This window comes from Pelophylax lessonae, assembly GCF_965119305.1.
Source record: "Pelophylax lessonae genome assembly, chromosome: 1".
NCBI lineage: Eukaryota > Metazoa > Chordata > Amphibia > Anura > Ranidae > Pelophylax > Pelophylax lessonae.
Genome location: NC_138768.1, coordinates 111,579,123 through 111,594,858, shown reverse-complemented (window position 1 = coordinate 111,594,858; position 15,736 = coordinate 111,579,123). Strand labels below are relative to the sequence as shown.

The following is a 15,736-nucleotide window of genomic DNA, read 5'->3' as shown; positions in this document are numbered from 1 at the left end:
AGCCAATGGCTGCGAGTGCTGACCAGTGTATTGTGGCGGGGGAGTCCCCCTGTCAGAGTACATTAGCATAGCGGGGGAGATTGGCGCACCAACATCGTTTGTTTTGGTATTTTTCTCCTTTAACCCAGGGAGTTAAAAAAACTTGCAGTGTGTCCTGGGCTTTATGGCCTCTACACACAATCCGAAAATGAAATGAAAAATATGGCTTTCGAATTGATCGTATGATAATCTGATTGTTAGAGAGAGCTTTCGGGAGCCGATCACGATATTTCATCTGATATTATCCAATCGGACAAGCACGACAATATTTTTTGTTTAATCACTACAGTTGTTGTTCGAAAATACAATACGAATACATTACAACACTTCTGATTTTTTCATTCTGTCATACAAAAATTTTCGTAACTTCAATAAACTCTTCATTTTCGATATGAGACTAGCATGCAAAGAAAAACGGATGATCTGTTGTCTGATTTTCGGATCATGTGTACGGGCCATTAGTCTCCTTGCTGCTATTATGAAATACATGCTAATAACACCGCTCCCCAGGAAGTAAGATCAAACAAAGAGAAGATTAAAGAGTTTGTAAAGCTTGAGATAAAACTGCTAGGCAACTTTTTCTAAAAGGCTCTTTACAAGGTGGAGGAGGTACTCCCTCTCTCATAGCAACCACTGCTACTGAAATACAAGACCTCAAACACTGAGCAATAAGGACATCCACTATGCATCATGTATATACACACACTGTTGGTGATGTATCTTATAAAAGAAAACATTAGATAATACACATCCTCTGAAGACAAGGATTTCTTGCAAAAACCTCGAAACAACCATTGACTATGATCTGTTAATGGACATTTGAACACCATGGGCACCCTGCGGAAGAAGGTCAGCTTTAAGGAGAAGCCTGTGTTTTGTAAGTACAATTTACAGAGAAAGTAATGTTGTTGATTGTTCTGAAAACAAAAGCAGACAGGGTACCTTTTTCATGGCGGCAATGATCGATCAATGAATACTGATAAGGCAGTCCTAGGACTTTGTTGTTTTGAGCAATATATCCTTGTAATGAAGAGTGACTTTTGTCACTACAAGAAATGGTCTACCTATATTTTTGCTATTTGGAATATCTTAGTCTTCTGCAAACATCTACACATGCTGTCCCTCTCCGAGTCAAACAAAAATTCCAATTATTGTCATATACTCTTTCTGTAGTTATTATCTTCTGATCTGATCTATTCACACACATACAAAGCTGGCCATACTTCAATAGAATTTTGTTTGTATATTTTTGCAAAAATCCTGAAAAAATGGTTTGTCAGGATAACGGAATCTTTGTAAAATCTTACCGTAAAATTCCTTTCTCTGAGTCCTCTGACAGTATGAGTGGGCGGCGACTGTCAGAGGACGTAAGAGAAATTCGGTCTTACCATCACTCAGTCAACTAACTTGAAAGCCTTTAAAATTTTGATTCAGGTTTCTTTTGTGCCTAGAACTAGTGCATTACAATATGTACAATTTTTTTCCTAAACAAAGACCACATCCACAGTTAGGGCTAGCTGATATCTGTGAAGTGCGATTTAGGTGCATTATTGTAGAAATCTCCATCACAAACTTTATGCAGCCTCTACCAAATATACATTATCTAAAAGAGTTTGATACCCAAATTTAAACAGTAATTCTTAAAAAATAAAACATACATAAAATCAATACTTAAAGCGGAGTTCCAGCCTTTTGTGTCTATTAAAAGTCAGCAGCTACAAAAAATGGATTTTTGTAAGAACTTACCGTAAAATCCTTTTCTCTTAAGCTCATTGACAGACGTAGTCTTCTTGATTCTCAAGAGCTGGGTTATGTTGTCTCCGCAGGAGTAGGACTAGGCAGAATGACAAAACGTTCTGGCTCCACCTTAGGGGCAGTCCCTGAGGGTATATCCTCCCTCTCTCTGCTACAGGGAATCAGTTCTGTTTAAAGCAGTACAGAGAATTTAACCCAACCCAACTCAATGATAGAGGGGCGGGTACTACGTCTGTCAATGAGCTTAAGAGAAAAGGATTTTACGGTAAGTTCTTACAAAAATCCATTTTTCTCTATCGCTCATTGACAGACGTAGTCTTCTTGATTCTCAAGAGCTGGGACATCCAGAAGCAGTGCCACAAATGAGGGGTGGGATTGACAAAATCAAATCCAATCTAGAAGGCCCAACCGGTGCCAAACTAGAAGTTTTAAAGGCTCATTATAAACAAAGAATGAGACTAAAGAAAAATTTTCCAACGGAAAAAACCCTCGAGGTAGACCACTGGTCTCCTCAAATTGCGGCCTGCAAAACCTTGCGGCCAAACGAGGCATCAGATGATGCCATTACATCAACTTTATAATGTTTAGTAAAGGTATGCACCGACGACCAGGTAGCCGCCTTGCACACCTGGCCCACTGACGCCTGATGGCGAAAGGCCCATGACGCACTAAGTGCCCGAGTGGAGTGCGCCTTAACAGGGAACGGGGGCTCCCGACCCTTAATAGAATAAGCCTGTACTACCGTCTGTCTGATCCATCTGGAAATGGTCGCGGCAGATGCAGGCAACCCCTTTTTGGGTCCATCTGGGATCACAAAAAGTGAATCCGTCTTGCGAAACGAGTCTGTCGTTTTCAAGTATACCCTGATCGCCCGGACCACATCCAAGGAGTGTAACGCAAACTCCCGAGGATGACTGGGCTTAGGACACAGGGAAGGTAATACAATTTCTTCATTCAGATGAAATTCTGAAACCACTTTTGGTAGGAAGGATGGATTCGGACGAAGAACCACCTTATCTCTATGAACCACCAGATATGGTGAACGACAAGATAATGCGGCCAGTTCTGACACCCTGCGTGCAGAAGTAATAGCCACCAAGAAGGCCACCTTCTGGGACAACGTGGGTAGAGGAATCTCCCTAATATCTTCAAAGGGAGGTTTCTGAAGAACCGACAACACTAAATTAAGATCCCAGGGGGGTAACGGCGCGTGCACTGGCGGAGCCAGATGTCGCACCCCCTGGATGAAATTCCGCACCAAGGAATGAGTAGCCAAAGGCTTCTGAAAGAAGATGGCTAATGCTGAGACCTGACCCTTGATAGTACTCAAGGCCAGTTTCTGCTCAACCCCTTGTTGCAGAAAAGCCAATATTCGACTAATCGAATAAGACCGAGGACGGAACCCCAAAGGTTCACACCATGCAATGTAGGACTTCCATGTGCGATGATAAATCTTTCTGGAAGTCGCTTTCCTTGCTTCAACTAGAGTAGGAATAACTGAAGCTGACAAACCTTTGTCCTTCAGCACCTGGGTCTCAATAGCCAGGCCGTTAAAGCCAGCGATCGTAAAGCAGGATGGAAGATCGGTCCCTGAGACAGTAGATCCTCCCTGAGAGGAAGTCTCCACGGGACGTCCGCCACCAGTCTGACCATGTCGGCGTACCAAGCTCGACGAGGCCAGTCCGGAGCTACCAGGATTACTGGGATTCCTTCCTCCTCTATTCTGCGAAGAAGTCTTGGCAGTAACGCGAGAGGAGGGAAGGCATATATTAGCTGGTATTGCCCCCACGGGGCGATCAGTGCGTCTGCGGTTTCTGCTAGAGGATCGCGGGAGCGAGCCACGAATCTCTGAACTTTCCTGTTGAATCGTGATGCCAACAGATCCACATCCGGGGTGCCCCACCGTAGGCACAACTGGTGGAAAACGTCTGGATGGAGGGACCATTCCCCCTGATCCAGGGTCTGACGGCTGAGATAATCTGCCTGCCAATTCTCCACCCCCGGAATGAACACCGCAGAGATTGCTGGAACAAATCGTTCCGCCCAGCGAAGAATGCAAGCCACTTCTTTGGCCGCTCGGACACTCTTGGTGCCCCCCTGGTGATTGACATAAGCCACGGCCGTGGCATTGTCCGACTGGATCCGAACCGAGCTGCCCTGGAGCTGCTCGGTCCAGTGAATCAGACAAAGTCTGATCGCTCTCAGTTCCAATACATTTATCGGTAACCTGGATTCTTCCGGGGACCAAAGTCCCTGGACAGATAACTGACCGAGAATTCCTCCCCATCCGGATAGACTGGCATCCGTGGTCACTGTCGTCCAATATATTGGCAGAAATGACTTTCCCTGGCTGAGCATCGGAGACCGAAGCCACCATACCAGAGACTCTCTGGTCTGTTTGCTCAATCGGATCTGATTGTCCAGGGATTCCGGATTCCGATTCCATCTGAGAAGAATCTCTTGCTGAAGAATTCGGGTATGGGACTGGGCAAATGGGACTGCTTCGAACGAAGCCACCATCAACCCCAGAACCCTCATGCAAGTCCGAAGGGAAGACCAGCTGTTGGACAGTAACAACTGGACTGCAGATTGAATCTTTCGGAGTTTCCCTACCGGAAGAAAAACTCTTGTCCTGACTGTGTCTAGAATTAGACCCAGATATTCGAGCCTCTGGGTGGGAACCAGAAATGACTTTTGCTGGTTCACCAGCCACCCGAATTCCTGTAAAGAAATCATAGTAATTTCTATGTTTTGTAGCAAGGTCTGAGGAGACTCTGCATGAAGCAGAAGATCGTCTAGGTAACCTAGAATTGATATACCTCTTTGGCGCAGAAGTGCCAACATTGGGGCCAACACCTTTGTGAAGACCCGCGGAGCCGTGGCGAGACCGAAAGGTAACGCCACAAACTGATAGTGAATCTCCTCTACGGAAAAGCGTAGAAAACGCTGATGTCCTGCGAAAATGGGAATGTGAAGATAGGCGTCCTTGATGTCTATGGACGCTAGGACATCCCCTGGATGCAGGAAGGCTGCTACCGTGCGAATGGACTCCATTCTGAATCTTCTTATGTTGACGAAAGAATTGAGTGCTCTTAAGTCCAGAATTGGACGCACTTTGCCCTCTTTCCTGGGTATTGTAAACAGGTTTGAATAAAACCCTTGAAACCGTTCTGTCCAAGGAACGTGGACTACCACTCCTTGTTGTAGTAAATCTGTGACTGCTCTCCGCAGATCTTCTAAACGATCTGCGGATAGTCGGATATTGGAAGGGAAGAATCGCGCCGGTGGGAGAGATCGAAACTCGATCTTGTATCCTGACCTTATGACTTCGCAAACCCATTTGTCCGGGATTCTGGAAAGCCATGGATCCGGGAACCGGCGAAGACGTCCCCCCACCCCAGTTATGGGTGGGGGCGCACCTTCAGGCTTTGGATGGTTTATCTTCAGGTCTGGAGGGGGCGGGCTTTTGCTTGCCCGACCAACGACCCCTGACGCCTCCTGCAGGAGCTTTGGAGGACTTAGTTTTTTCACCCGCTGGACGAAAAAACCTCTTGTGAGCAGAAAAAGAAGGCCCTCGTCTTTGACGAGTTCCTCTACCTTTAAAATTTTGCGGTAAAAAGGTGCTTTTTCCACCGGTGAGATCCTTAATGATCTCATCTAAGTTGGCTCCAAATAGACGCTCTCCTGAAAAGGGGATATTAGCCAATGCTTTTTTGGAACCTTGGTCGGCTAACCAACCTTTTAGCCACAGTGTACGCCTGAGAACCACTGCTGAGACTGATGCTCGCGCCATTAATGGAGTGGCGTCTAACGCCGCATCACATACAAACTGTAACCCCTGTATCATTTGTTCCAACAAATCTGATACCGCCTGAGGGACTTCTTCTAAGTCCCGGCGTAACCACTTGGTCCATTCAGTTACAGCCTGCGAAACCAGACCAATAGCAATTATTGGTCTGAAAGCTGATCCAATCAAGGAAAACATGGTGCGAGACATAGCTTCTATCTTGCGATCCACTGGATCTTTAAAAGACGGAGCGTCTTCTAAAGGAATAACCGTGGCTTTATTCAATCTAGCAATAGGTGAATCCACCACAGGTGGTTCTGTCCATTTCTTAATAAGGGTTTCCTCAAACGGATAACGCCTGTCAATGCGTTTAGAACTATTAAAAGTGCGTTTTGGCAGACGCCATTCTTCTTCGATTGGATTGCCAAAACATTTGGGCAATGGAAAAACCTTCGCCACTTTGATGCGCTTTTTAGTCCCAAAAGGGATCTCAGTTTCAGCTATTTCTGATGGAATACCCTGTAACCTTAAAGTCTCTTGAACAGATATAATGAGTGCGTTTACCAACGCTTCCTCTCGGGCTATGGCGGATGCCGAAACATCCTCCTCACTGTCTGAAGAGACAGGACCCGAGACACCAATACCAGATGAAGTACCTGCAACTGCAGAAATAGGCTCAGAGTCTGAATCCGAGGTTTCAGATAATAAGGGGTTAGGCGGGGGTCGCTTTCTTGCGCCCTGTCCCTGACAAGCCACTTCCACCCGGGACACAAAAGTTTCCATAATAGCTGACAAAGATTCAATTGTCAATGGGGTGCTGGAGGATCCCGCAGACCCCTCGAGGGGATCCGGAGGAGATACATGAGTGGCAGGGTCCATGTTAATACAGGACACCTTTGCCAGCAAAACAAAAAAACTTTTTCTTTTTTTTTTTTTTTTTTTTTTTTTTTGTGTGTCTCCCCCTAGCGCAATAGCGCCCCTCAGAGTACCTGCTTCTCGATCCCACAGAGAGAGAGAGGGACCCCCAAGGCTCACCAACCGATGCAGTGCAGTTTCCAACCAACTGCAGTCAGCGTCTGTCTTACACAGACTGGAAGGAGCTGTTTGCTTTTTCCCGGGTAGAAGGCGTGGCTCCGCCCCCTGTGTACGCCTTCCGGCGTTCCCAGCTCTCCACGAGGTAGCTGGGCTCACAAAACATGGCCGCCCCCATAGAAGAGACATAAGACTCCAAAAACATGGCGGCCGGCGTGACCTGAGGACATACATGCATTCGGTCTACGGCAAAATGGCGGCGGACCGCCGAAATTGTTTTCCCAGCACATCCACCTGCATCTCTGCTAAGAGGCGAAATATGGATCTACAGAAGATACACTTACACATAAGGTAGGATTATACCTCCTATGTCTGCTGTAATATTACAGTCTGCTGGGTAGAGTGTTAGCTCTTAAACCAAGTCCACTTCCCACAAACACATGCTGTATTACAAGGGGGACTTGTAAGTATCAGATATATACTGACCATATATGGAGGGGCCCATAATACATACTGCCTCATAACGAGGAAAAAAAGGGAACGTTTACTCACCATACCGAACCGACAGGCACCCTCTCTTCACAATACCCTCTCCACCGGGGTGGGGGTTTGTGGACGCCTCGACTCTCTGGTACCTGGCGTCCAAGCGAGACTTTTAACTCGCAAAGTCAGTCCCTTTACTGGGACTCCGTCGCGGCCGACCCAGCGCACTGGTCTGCACGCGCTCGTAGGCAGAAACCGGGGTGACCACTGGATCTCAACATCCAGCCCGTCGCCCGGCCCCGCATACTTACTTGAATATGTCGCGGCCGACCAAACGCAATGCCATGGTCTGCGCGCGCTCGTAGGCCGGCTGGGGTGACCACAAGTGTCGCCCAGTCCGGCATTTTTGCTTGAAGATCTCACAGGAAAAAAACACTGGAGAAAACTACCTAAAAAATGTCTTTTTCTTAAAGAAAAAAAGTCTTGCCAGGACCAAAAGATCCCAGCAAGGAACTTAGGTCCTTACTCCTGACTAGACAGAAAAAAACTGATTCCCTGTAGCAGAGAGAGGGAGGATATACCCTCAGGGACTGCCCCTAAGGTGGAGCCAGAACGTTTTGTCATTCTGCCTAGTCCTACTCCTGCGGAGACAACATAACCCAGCTCTTGAGAATCAAGAAGACTACGTCTGTCAATGAGCGATAGAGAAAAGTGTAGCTGTTGACTTTAAATAAACACACACTCACCTGTCCCACGATCCAGCAATGCGGCTGCCCCAACCCCTGGTTCTCTCCCCCCGCTTCTCCCTGGCATCACAAGTGTGGGAACCTGGCCTTAAAGCGGAGTTCCAGCCTTTTCACTCACCTGTCCCACGGTCCAGCGATGCGGCCGCCTGAAGCCTCGATCTTCTTCCCTCTGGTCTCAGCGGATCCGACATCACTGGTGTGGGCACCTGGCTATGACAGTTTGTGGCTTCACAGCCGGGTACACGCTGCGCATGCGCGAGTTGCGCTGCGCGTCTTGATTGGCCGGCAATCTTCTGGGACCTCTGACATGTCCCAGAAGATTGCAGGGAGGGAGGGGGAGAGGAGAACTTCCATTCAGGGCGCCGCAGTGCTCTGAGCGGAAGTGGGAGCGGGTACCTGTCAAAACTAGGTACCCGCTCCCCCCCCCAAAAAAATGACATGCCAAATGTGGCATGTCAGGGGGTTATTACTACCTAAAACGGAAGTTCCACTTTTGGGTGGAACTCCGCCTTAACAGCTTTTGGCTTTACAGCCGGGTGCGCACTGCTCCTCCTCAATGGCCGGTAATCTTCTGGGACCTGTGATGTGTCCAAGAAGATTGCAGGGAGGGAGGGTGAGAGGAGAACTTCCACTCGGGGCGCTGCGGCGCTCCGAGCAGAAGTGGGAGCTGGGTACCTGTCAAAACGAGGTACCTGCTCCCCTCCCCCCAAAAAATGACAGGCCATATGTGGCATATAAGGGGGTGAGGAGTCCTTAAAGCAGAACCTCCACTTTTGGGTGGAAATCCGCTTTGATTTTTTTCCCCATGTATACTTACCTAGGTGGATGCAGCATCCGTCCCCCGGCGCCTCTACACTGAGAACCGAGCGATCGAACACCGCCGATCGCTCCGTTCTGAAAGCTCCCCGAGCAAAGAGCTGCTCACTGTCAGTCAGCTCTCTGCTCTGCCTCCTCCTCGCTCATAGAAGTGCTGGGCTTTGGAGGGGCAGGGAGCGGCCGGCTCATGCTCTTAGCAGTTTGCTGATAGGCTGAGCCGGCTGTCAGTCCAGGCACCTGACAGATCTCCGACTCCATGGTCGTGATGACAAGGGTGCCTGGACCAACATCTGTGACGTCAGCAGAGAGTGGACCTCAGCTCTCTCTATGCTAAAAATGTGTCACAGGAGTGCAGAACGAACTGCACTCCTGTGAGCCATAGGAGATATACAGCCAAATGAGCTTTGGCTGTACATCTTTAAGAAAAAAATAATAAAATACACGGGAGAAGAATCGGCAAAAACTATTACATATATATATATATATATATATATATAAATATAGCACCACAAGAGGAAATTAAATAGGCCTATTTAAGCAATAATGTCTAAATACAAACATGAAAAAAAAATATGAAAATTACTATAAATGACCAATAATTAATATAATGATTCTAAAAATACTATGCACATATATAGGAGGTGGATTTACTTAGTGCCAATAAAACAATTTATATACCACTCCACATTAGGCCCCTGTGGTGTACAACTCTTTCACTGTTCACTTTTATATTAGGTTTATGTATTATATCATTTATTTGGTAGTTGCTGCATATATTATGTGATTTTCGTGAAATTGATATATACAGTATCTCACAAAAGTGAGTACACATTTTTGAAAAAGTTTTATTATATCTTTTCATGTGACAACACTGAAGAAGTGACACTTTGCTACAATGTAAAGTAGTGAGTGTACAGCTTGTATAACAGTGTATATTTGTTGTCCCCTCAAAAAAACTCAACACACAGCCATTAATGTCTAAACCGCTGGCAACAAAAGTCAGTACACCTCTAAGTGTAAGCCCCCGTTCACACTAAGGCGACCTGTGAGGCGACCTGGTCGCCTCACAGGTCGCCGTAGGTCGCCTTCCATAGGGAAGCTGCGGACCCGTTCTAATAGGAGCGACACAAGTCGCTCCGACTTAGAAAAAGGGTCCGGAGCTTCTTTGGGGCGACCAGGAGGCGACTGCCATAGACTTCAATGATATGAAGTCCGTGGCGGCCGCTCCGAGGTCGCGGCGCGCTGCTCGCACCGCGATCTCGGAGGTCGCCCTGGGAAGTAGCGTCGCTCGTATGTGAACAGGCACTTAATGTCCAAATTGGGCCCAAAGTGTCAATATTTTGTGTAGCCCTGTTGCAAGGGGTAGGATATCTAATGAGTGAGAAACCTGGTGGGGGGACACAAGTGAAGACACTGGGACCACTGCATGCTATAATATATATCTGAATATAACAATACCACTCAAGGCGCCCCATCGGTGGCACTAGAAGGAACAGAAAGTTTATGAGTGGAATCTTATGGACGCAGTGCACACTTTTTATTTACAGGACTTCACAACATCTATGCACAATCTATGAAATATTTTTCAGAGCAGTATGAACTTTTTTTCACTCATTTATGACTCTTATCTTTTATATTCACTTAGTGGTTTTAAACACTGGCATTTTTGCACTATTAATCATTTGCACACATATAAATGGGATAGTATTTATGATGATATATTTTTATGGTGATATATATGTGTAGGATGACATATATATTTTACTTTTTACATATTTTTCGCCGATTAATTAGCACATTTCTTGTTTATATATACATATTCACTGAGAAACACTTAGAGCAGCGCCAACACCCACCTTTCTCCCTGCTTACTCCCTTTTCACAGACGCCACTCTGGTGGTCAGTCAGGGTGGGGGCAGCAGCTATATATCAGCTAGATCCATAGCGCGGAAACATATATCCATAATTAATAGTTTGAACTTTATCCAATCCCTGCTAAACTGGATACATTTCGATCCATGTAGGGCCAGCTTTAGTGCAAAGTACTCCATGTTGTCAAAGTTATGACCGTGAAAAAAAGCACAGCAGTACCCCTAGGCCTAAAGTGTATCAAAGAAAAAAATAAAAATAAATAAATGTATAAAAATGTAAAATATATTTCCCGTAAATTGGATCAGTGGTTCTATGAAGCTTGGAGATCCAAACATAAAGTCATTACATGATTACACAGATACCTGCAGGGTGTATGTACTGTGTGATCCACCCTAACGGAGGACTAGGACTTGTATGACAAGTAGAGGTTGTGTTCTATAGATTGAAGCTACTAATTACAATGAAAAGAAGCCTGTAATTATCTAGCAACAAGAGAAAATGGGAAGAGGTAAAAACATAAGACACAAAAAAAAATTATATCTACAGGACAAAACACTGCACAAAAATTCACAGAATACTAGGGACAGTATACATGACTCCATGGTACAATACTACTAACAACGTGTGCCTGTTTCTTGAATACGGAATTCAGAATAACAGTGTTAAAGCATACCTGTCACAGACCTGGGCAATATAAACAGAATATGATTTAAAGCCACATAAACAAATTTTAATATCAGGGAAAAAGAGAATGTTGATAAAGTAGACAGTGACAACAGGGTATATACAGCTAGAATTACATGCATATCTTAACGTATTTCTAAGAACAGTTCACACCACTGTGCTGCAGTAACCATTCATTCTAAATGGTACCCCAACCACCTTTACAACGGCACAAACTTTTTTTTAAATTTTGGATAGAGTGGAGAGGGATTAGAACATCTGTCAGATTTTTATTGCTCTCTTTGCCCCATCCTCTCTTTTTACTGTTATCCCAGCCAGTAAACGTTAAAGAACATAACAAATTTTGGGTTTTCAGTAGAACAGGAATAAAGGGGAAATCTTCTAATGAGGACATTAGTTCTGGTGCCTTTCAGGGATGTCCTCACTTTGGAAGGATTTCCTCTCACTTCCTGTTTTGGCTATGGGAAAGGAAGTAAAGGGAAATTCCCCCAATGGGAGACAAAAACAAAAACTGAAAGGAGTTATAACTCTCCTTACTCTATCCAAAATGGGGAAAAAAGTTTTGCCTTTAGTCCTACTTTAATAAGCAAGGCATGCTAACAGTACAATTAATCTCTCTCACCATTACTACAGAGAATCTGATAAAGTTATATTACAATTCAGAATATAGTATACCATTGCAAATTATTTCATGATAAATCTCTGCTTGACTCAAAGAAAACTGATTTGTGATATTTATAACAAGTGCTGTAGGCACTAAGGGGTCCTAATAAATATTACATTTTTATGGACACCCTCTTTTTTTTAAAAATAATTATGATTTATAGATGTATATTCATATGGAGAAGAGCTGTTGGCTCAGAAACAACTTATAACAATTTATTGCAGTAATACCTCACTTTCCCTTGAAGGAGCCACTTGTTCTTGGGTCCCCTGTTTCTGTACCAACGACTCTGCAAATAGCGCTTTGCACTCTGACGTACCTGGCTGAGTGGTGCCTGGTGGCAAACAGTATATGAACCTGGTAGCAAACGAGATATGAAACAACAGTAAAGACGTGGCAAAAAGCTAAACAATAGTGAACAATATGCTGCAAATTAGTTAAAGCAGAGTTCCGGCCACAGAAAAAAAATGTCAATGAACATACCCCCGGGACAGTCAGGGCTAGTACATTCCACAATGGATAGCCTCTGATCTGTCCCGGTTCGCACTTACCTTTTAGAAGAAATACTTACTTTTAAAATTTCTTCTCCAGCGCTCCCATCTCAGGTGTGGGCAGCTTGAAGCCAGTGCAATCCTCTTCTGCGTCCTCTTCCATCCTCTTCGGTCCCACGATGCACTGCGCCGGCCCTGTCGTCACTTCCGGGTCTGCAGCATCATCCCTGCACAGCTTCTGGGCATGCCCAGAAGCTTTTTAGCAAGGTATGACGCACCTACACCGGAACTGACGTCGGGGCCGGTGCAGGCGCATTGATTCCTGGGAGCGATGACGTTCAGCTCCCAGGAATCATTGCAAAGCGGAAGTGACGGTGCGGGCCGCGGCCGCCGAGGGAGGAAGTGGAAGAAAGGTGAGTATATTTTTCTGCAATTACAAGGTAAGTAAAAAAAAAAATCGTAACTACCCATTTCTTTTTCAGGTGAGCTATAGCAAGCGGATGGCCCAAAATCGACTGTCGATTTTGTGGCCGGAACTCCGCTTTAATCAGTAGCAAGAAATATACTGCAAAACAAACAATTGGAGTAGAGAGCAACACCTCCTAGACCCTATACTGGGGCAATTCTAAGAAGAGTTACACCACCATAGGGCCCCTTTCACGAGAGGTCCGATCGGGTCCGTCTGTCTGTTTTTTAGACAGACCCGATCAGACTCTCTATTCTCCTCTATAGGCAGTTGGATGTATACAGGCTACCACCAACCCACTAAAACCAAATGGAAGGGTATTTGTTCCCCTTCGTCTGGCTGATTTGGAACAGAGGGCAGTCAGGTGTAAATGGAGAGCTGGTCTATTTCCATCTGACTGCCATAGAGCAGAGTGGGCTGTGTCCATGTCCGCTCTGCATAAGCAGAGCGGACACAGACCTGTCATCTAGCTGCTCTGCTCAGCTCAGCTCAGCAGGGTATCAGCGGATGGATCCCTTGATGAGAAAAACTGATTCAGCCCATGTGAAAGAGTCCTAACAGTTCAGCAGTCTGTAATATACCCTATCTCTCTTCTGTTGACCAGCTCATTGGGGTCCAACTCCTCTGTCAAAACGCCCAGGATAATGTGTCTTTAAGCACTGATAACAGCACTAGCATTGTAATAATTGCAAGCAGAACTGTTTCTCTTTGGTAAGTAATTATGTTTTTGGCAGCCGACTCCAACTGTCAGGATGTCAGGAAACCAGACCACAAGGAGATGCAAGTAAAATAAGGTAGTTTATTGTAGCAAACAACAATAAACGCACAGCAAGAGAAAGGAACGAGATCAGGAACAGCAGGGGTCAAGTCCAGAAGAGGGTCGTCTGCCAATGCAGGGTTGAGAGCCAGGAAAGTTGTCAGCTAAGCCCGGTCAGACACGGAGGAACACAGAGAACAGAAGACTGCCAGCAGTGATGCACCTTGAAGCACAAACGCAAGGGCAAGGACTGCAACCCATGAAGTGATTGATATAGTCAGGTGTGCAGCATCATCACTATGCAACACCCAAGCAGCAAACAAGTGATGATGTAATCAGAGTTTAAAAGAGGCAGCAGTCTGCACATGTCCAAGATGGCTGCCAACAGGAGGGCAAGGTAAGTCTTTGACAGTAACCTCCCCTCAACGGCCCCTCCTCCGCAGAGCAAAAAAATGGTTTCTGAGGAAAGAGAGCATGGAAAGTGTGGAGAAGGGCTGGTGCATGAACATCCGTGGAGGGAACCCAGGAGTGCTCCTCAGGACCATAACCTTTCCAGTGCACTAGATATTGAACCTGACCTCGGAACAGACGAGATTCCAAGATGCTGCTAATCCCATACTCCTCATGATTGTCCACAGGAATGGGATGAGAACGAGGAAGTGAGCAATTATAGCGATTGCAAACCAGTGGCTTCAAAAGTGACACATGAAAGACATTGGAGATACACATGCCAGGAGGAAGACCAAGGGCATAGGCCGTTGGGTTCACCTTACAGAGGATGCAAAAAGGCCCAAACAAATGGGGAGCCAGTTTAGCAGAAGGGCATCCTGAGGTTGAGGTAACAGGTCGACAAGCACACCCTCGCCCCAACCTGGTACCAAGGAGCAGATAAACGTCTCTGGTCTGGCTGGAGCTTCTGACACTGTGCAGAGACCTGTAAAGACTCTTGAATCTGCACCAAGAGAAACGGAGGGCATGAAGATGATCCTCCACAGCGGGAATGTCCTGTGGCGAGAACGACTTGGGCAACACAGCGGGTTGGAACCCATAATTAGTCATAAATGGAGACATTCCAGGGGGCGAGTTGATGGCAGAGTTCCTGGCAAACTCCACCTAGGGTAGCAGATCAATCCAATTTGTCCTAATGGTCAGAGATATAGCATAGCAGCAGAGAAATGGTTGGTTGGAATGCTCAGTGGCACCATTGGACTGCGGATGGTAGGCTGAGGAGAAGGCAAGTTGAATACCCAACTGGGCGCAAAAGGTGCTCCATAACACAGAGACAAACTGGCACCCACAGACCGAGAATCTCCTTAGGCAACCTGGGAAAATGTAAGACCTCCCTGGCAAACACCAAGACAAGCTCCCGAGCGGTAGGCAGCCTCCTAAATGGAACACGGTGGCACATGTTGGAGAACCAGTCAAAAACCATGAGGATAACCTTATAACCTTGAGACACCGGAAGTTCCACAATAAAATCCATGGCCAGGTGAGACCAGGGACTCTCCCCATTGGGAATGGGATGCAGTAGGGCCAAGGGAAGGTGCCGAGGAGATTTGTTCTGGGCACAGACCGAACAAGCAGCCACTTACGCCGTAACATCAGTGCGGAGAGACGGCCACCAGAACTGACGGGAAATAGCTTCTTACCAGGATGACCGGCAGTCTTGGAATCGTGGTTATGTGCGCAACCCCTCAGGTGCAAAAACATTTGCCCAGCGGGTCTCTCTGTGGGAGCATCAGGTTGAGCAGCCAAGATCTGCTCCCCAAGAGGAGAGATTAAGTTGGTGCGGATGGCAGCCAGGATATGATCTGACGGTATGACCGGTGTCAGCACGGAATCCTCCCTGGACAACTCAGAATACTGGCGAAACAAGGCATCAGCCTTAACATTCATGTAGCCAGGCAAATAGGAGACCACATAGTTAAAACAAGACAAGAATAAGGCCCATCTGGCCTGACAGGGTGTGAGCCTTTTGGCCTCCAAGAGACATCAGATTCTTTTGATCAATAAGAATGAGAACTGGAACCACAGAACATTCGAGCAAGTGTCTTTACTCTTTGAGAGCCAGGATAATGGTCAAGAGCACTCTGTCTCCAATCTCATAATTGCATTTTGCTTCTTGGAGTAGAACACACAAGGAA

At 46.1% G+C, this 15,736-nt stretch overlaps 1 protein-coding gene across 1 annotated transcript in view; it reads left to right on the top strand.

Moving 5' to 3' along the window:
* The first annotated feature begins 605 nt into the window (after positions 1 to 605).
* LOC309546549 (uncharacterized protein) overlaps positions 606 to 15,736 on the top strand; it is a 34,669-nt gene continuing 19,538 nt past the window's right edge. Inside the window, exon 1 of the mRNA XM_082246298.1 lies at positions 606 to 916. Coding sequence (XP_082102424.1) covers positions 868 to 916 — 49 coding nt within the window. The 5' untranslated portion in view covers positions 606 to 867. The remainder of the gene's footprint in view (positions 917 to 15,736) is intronic.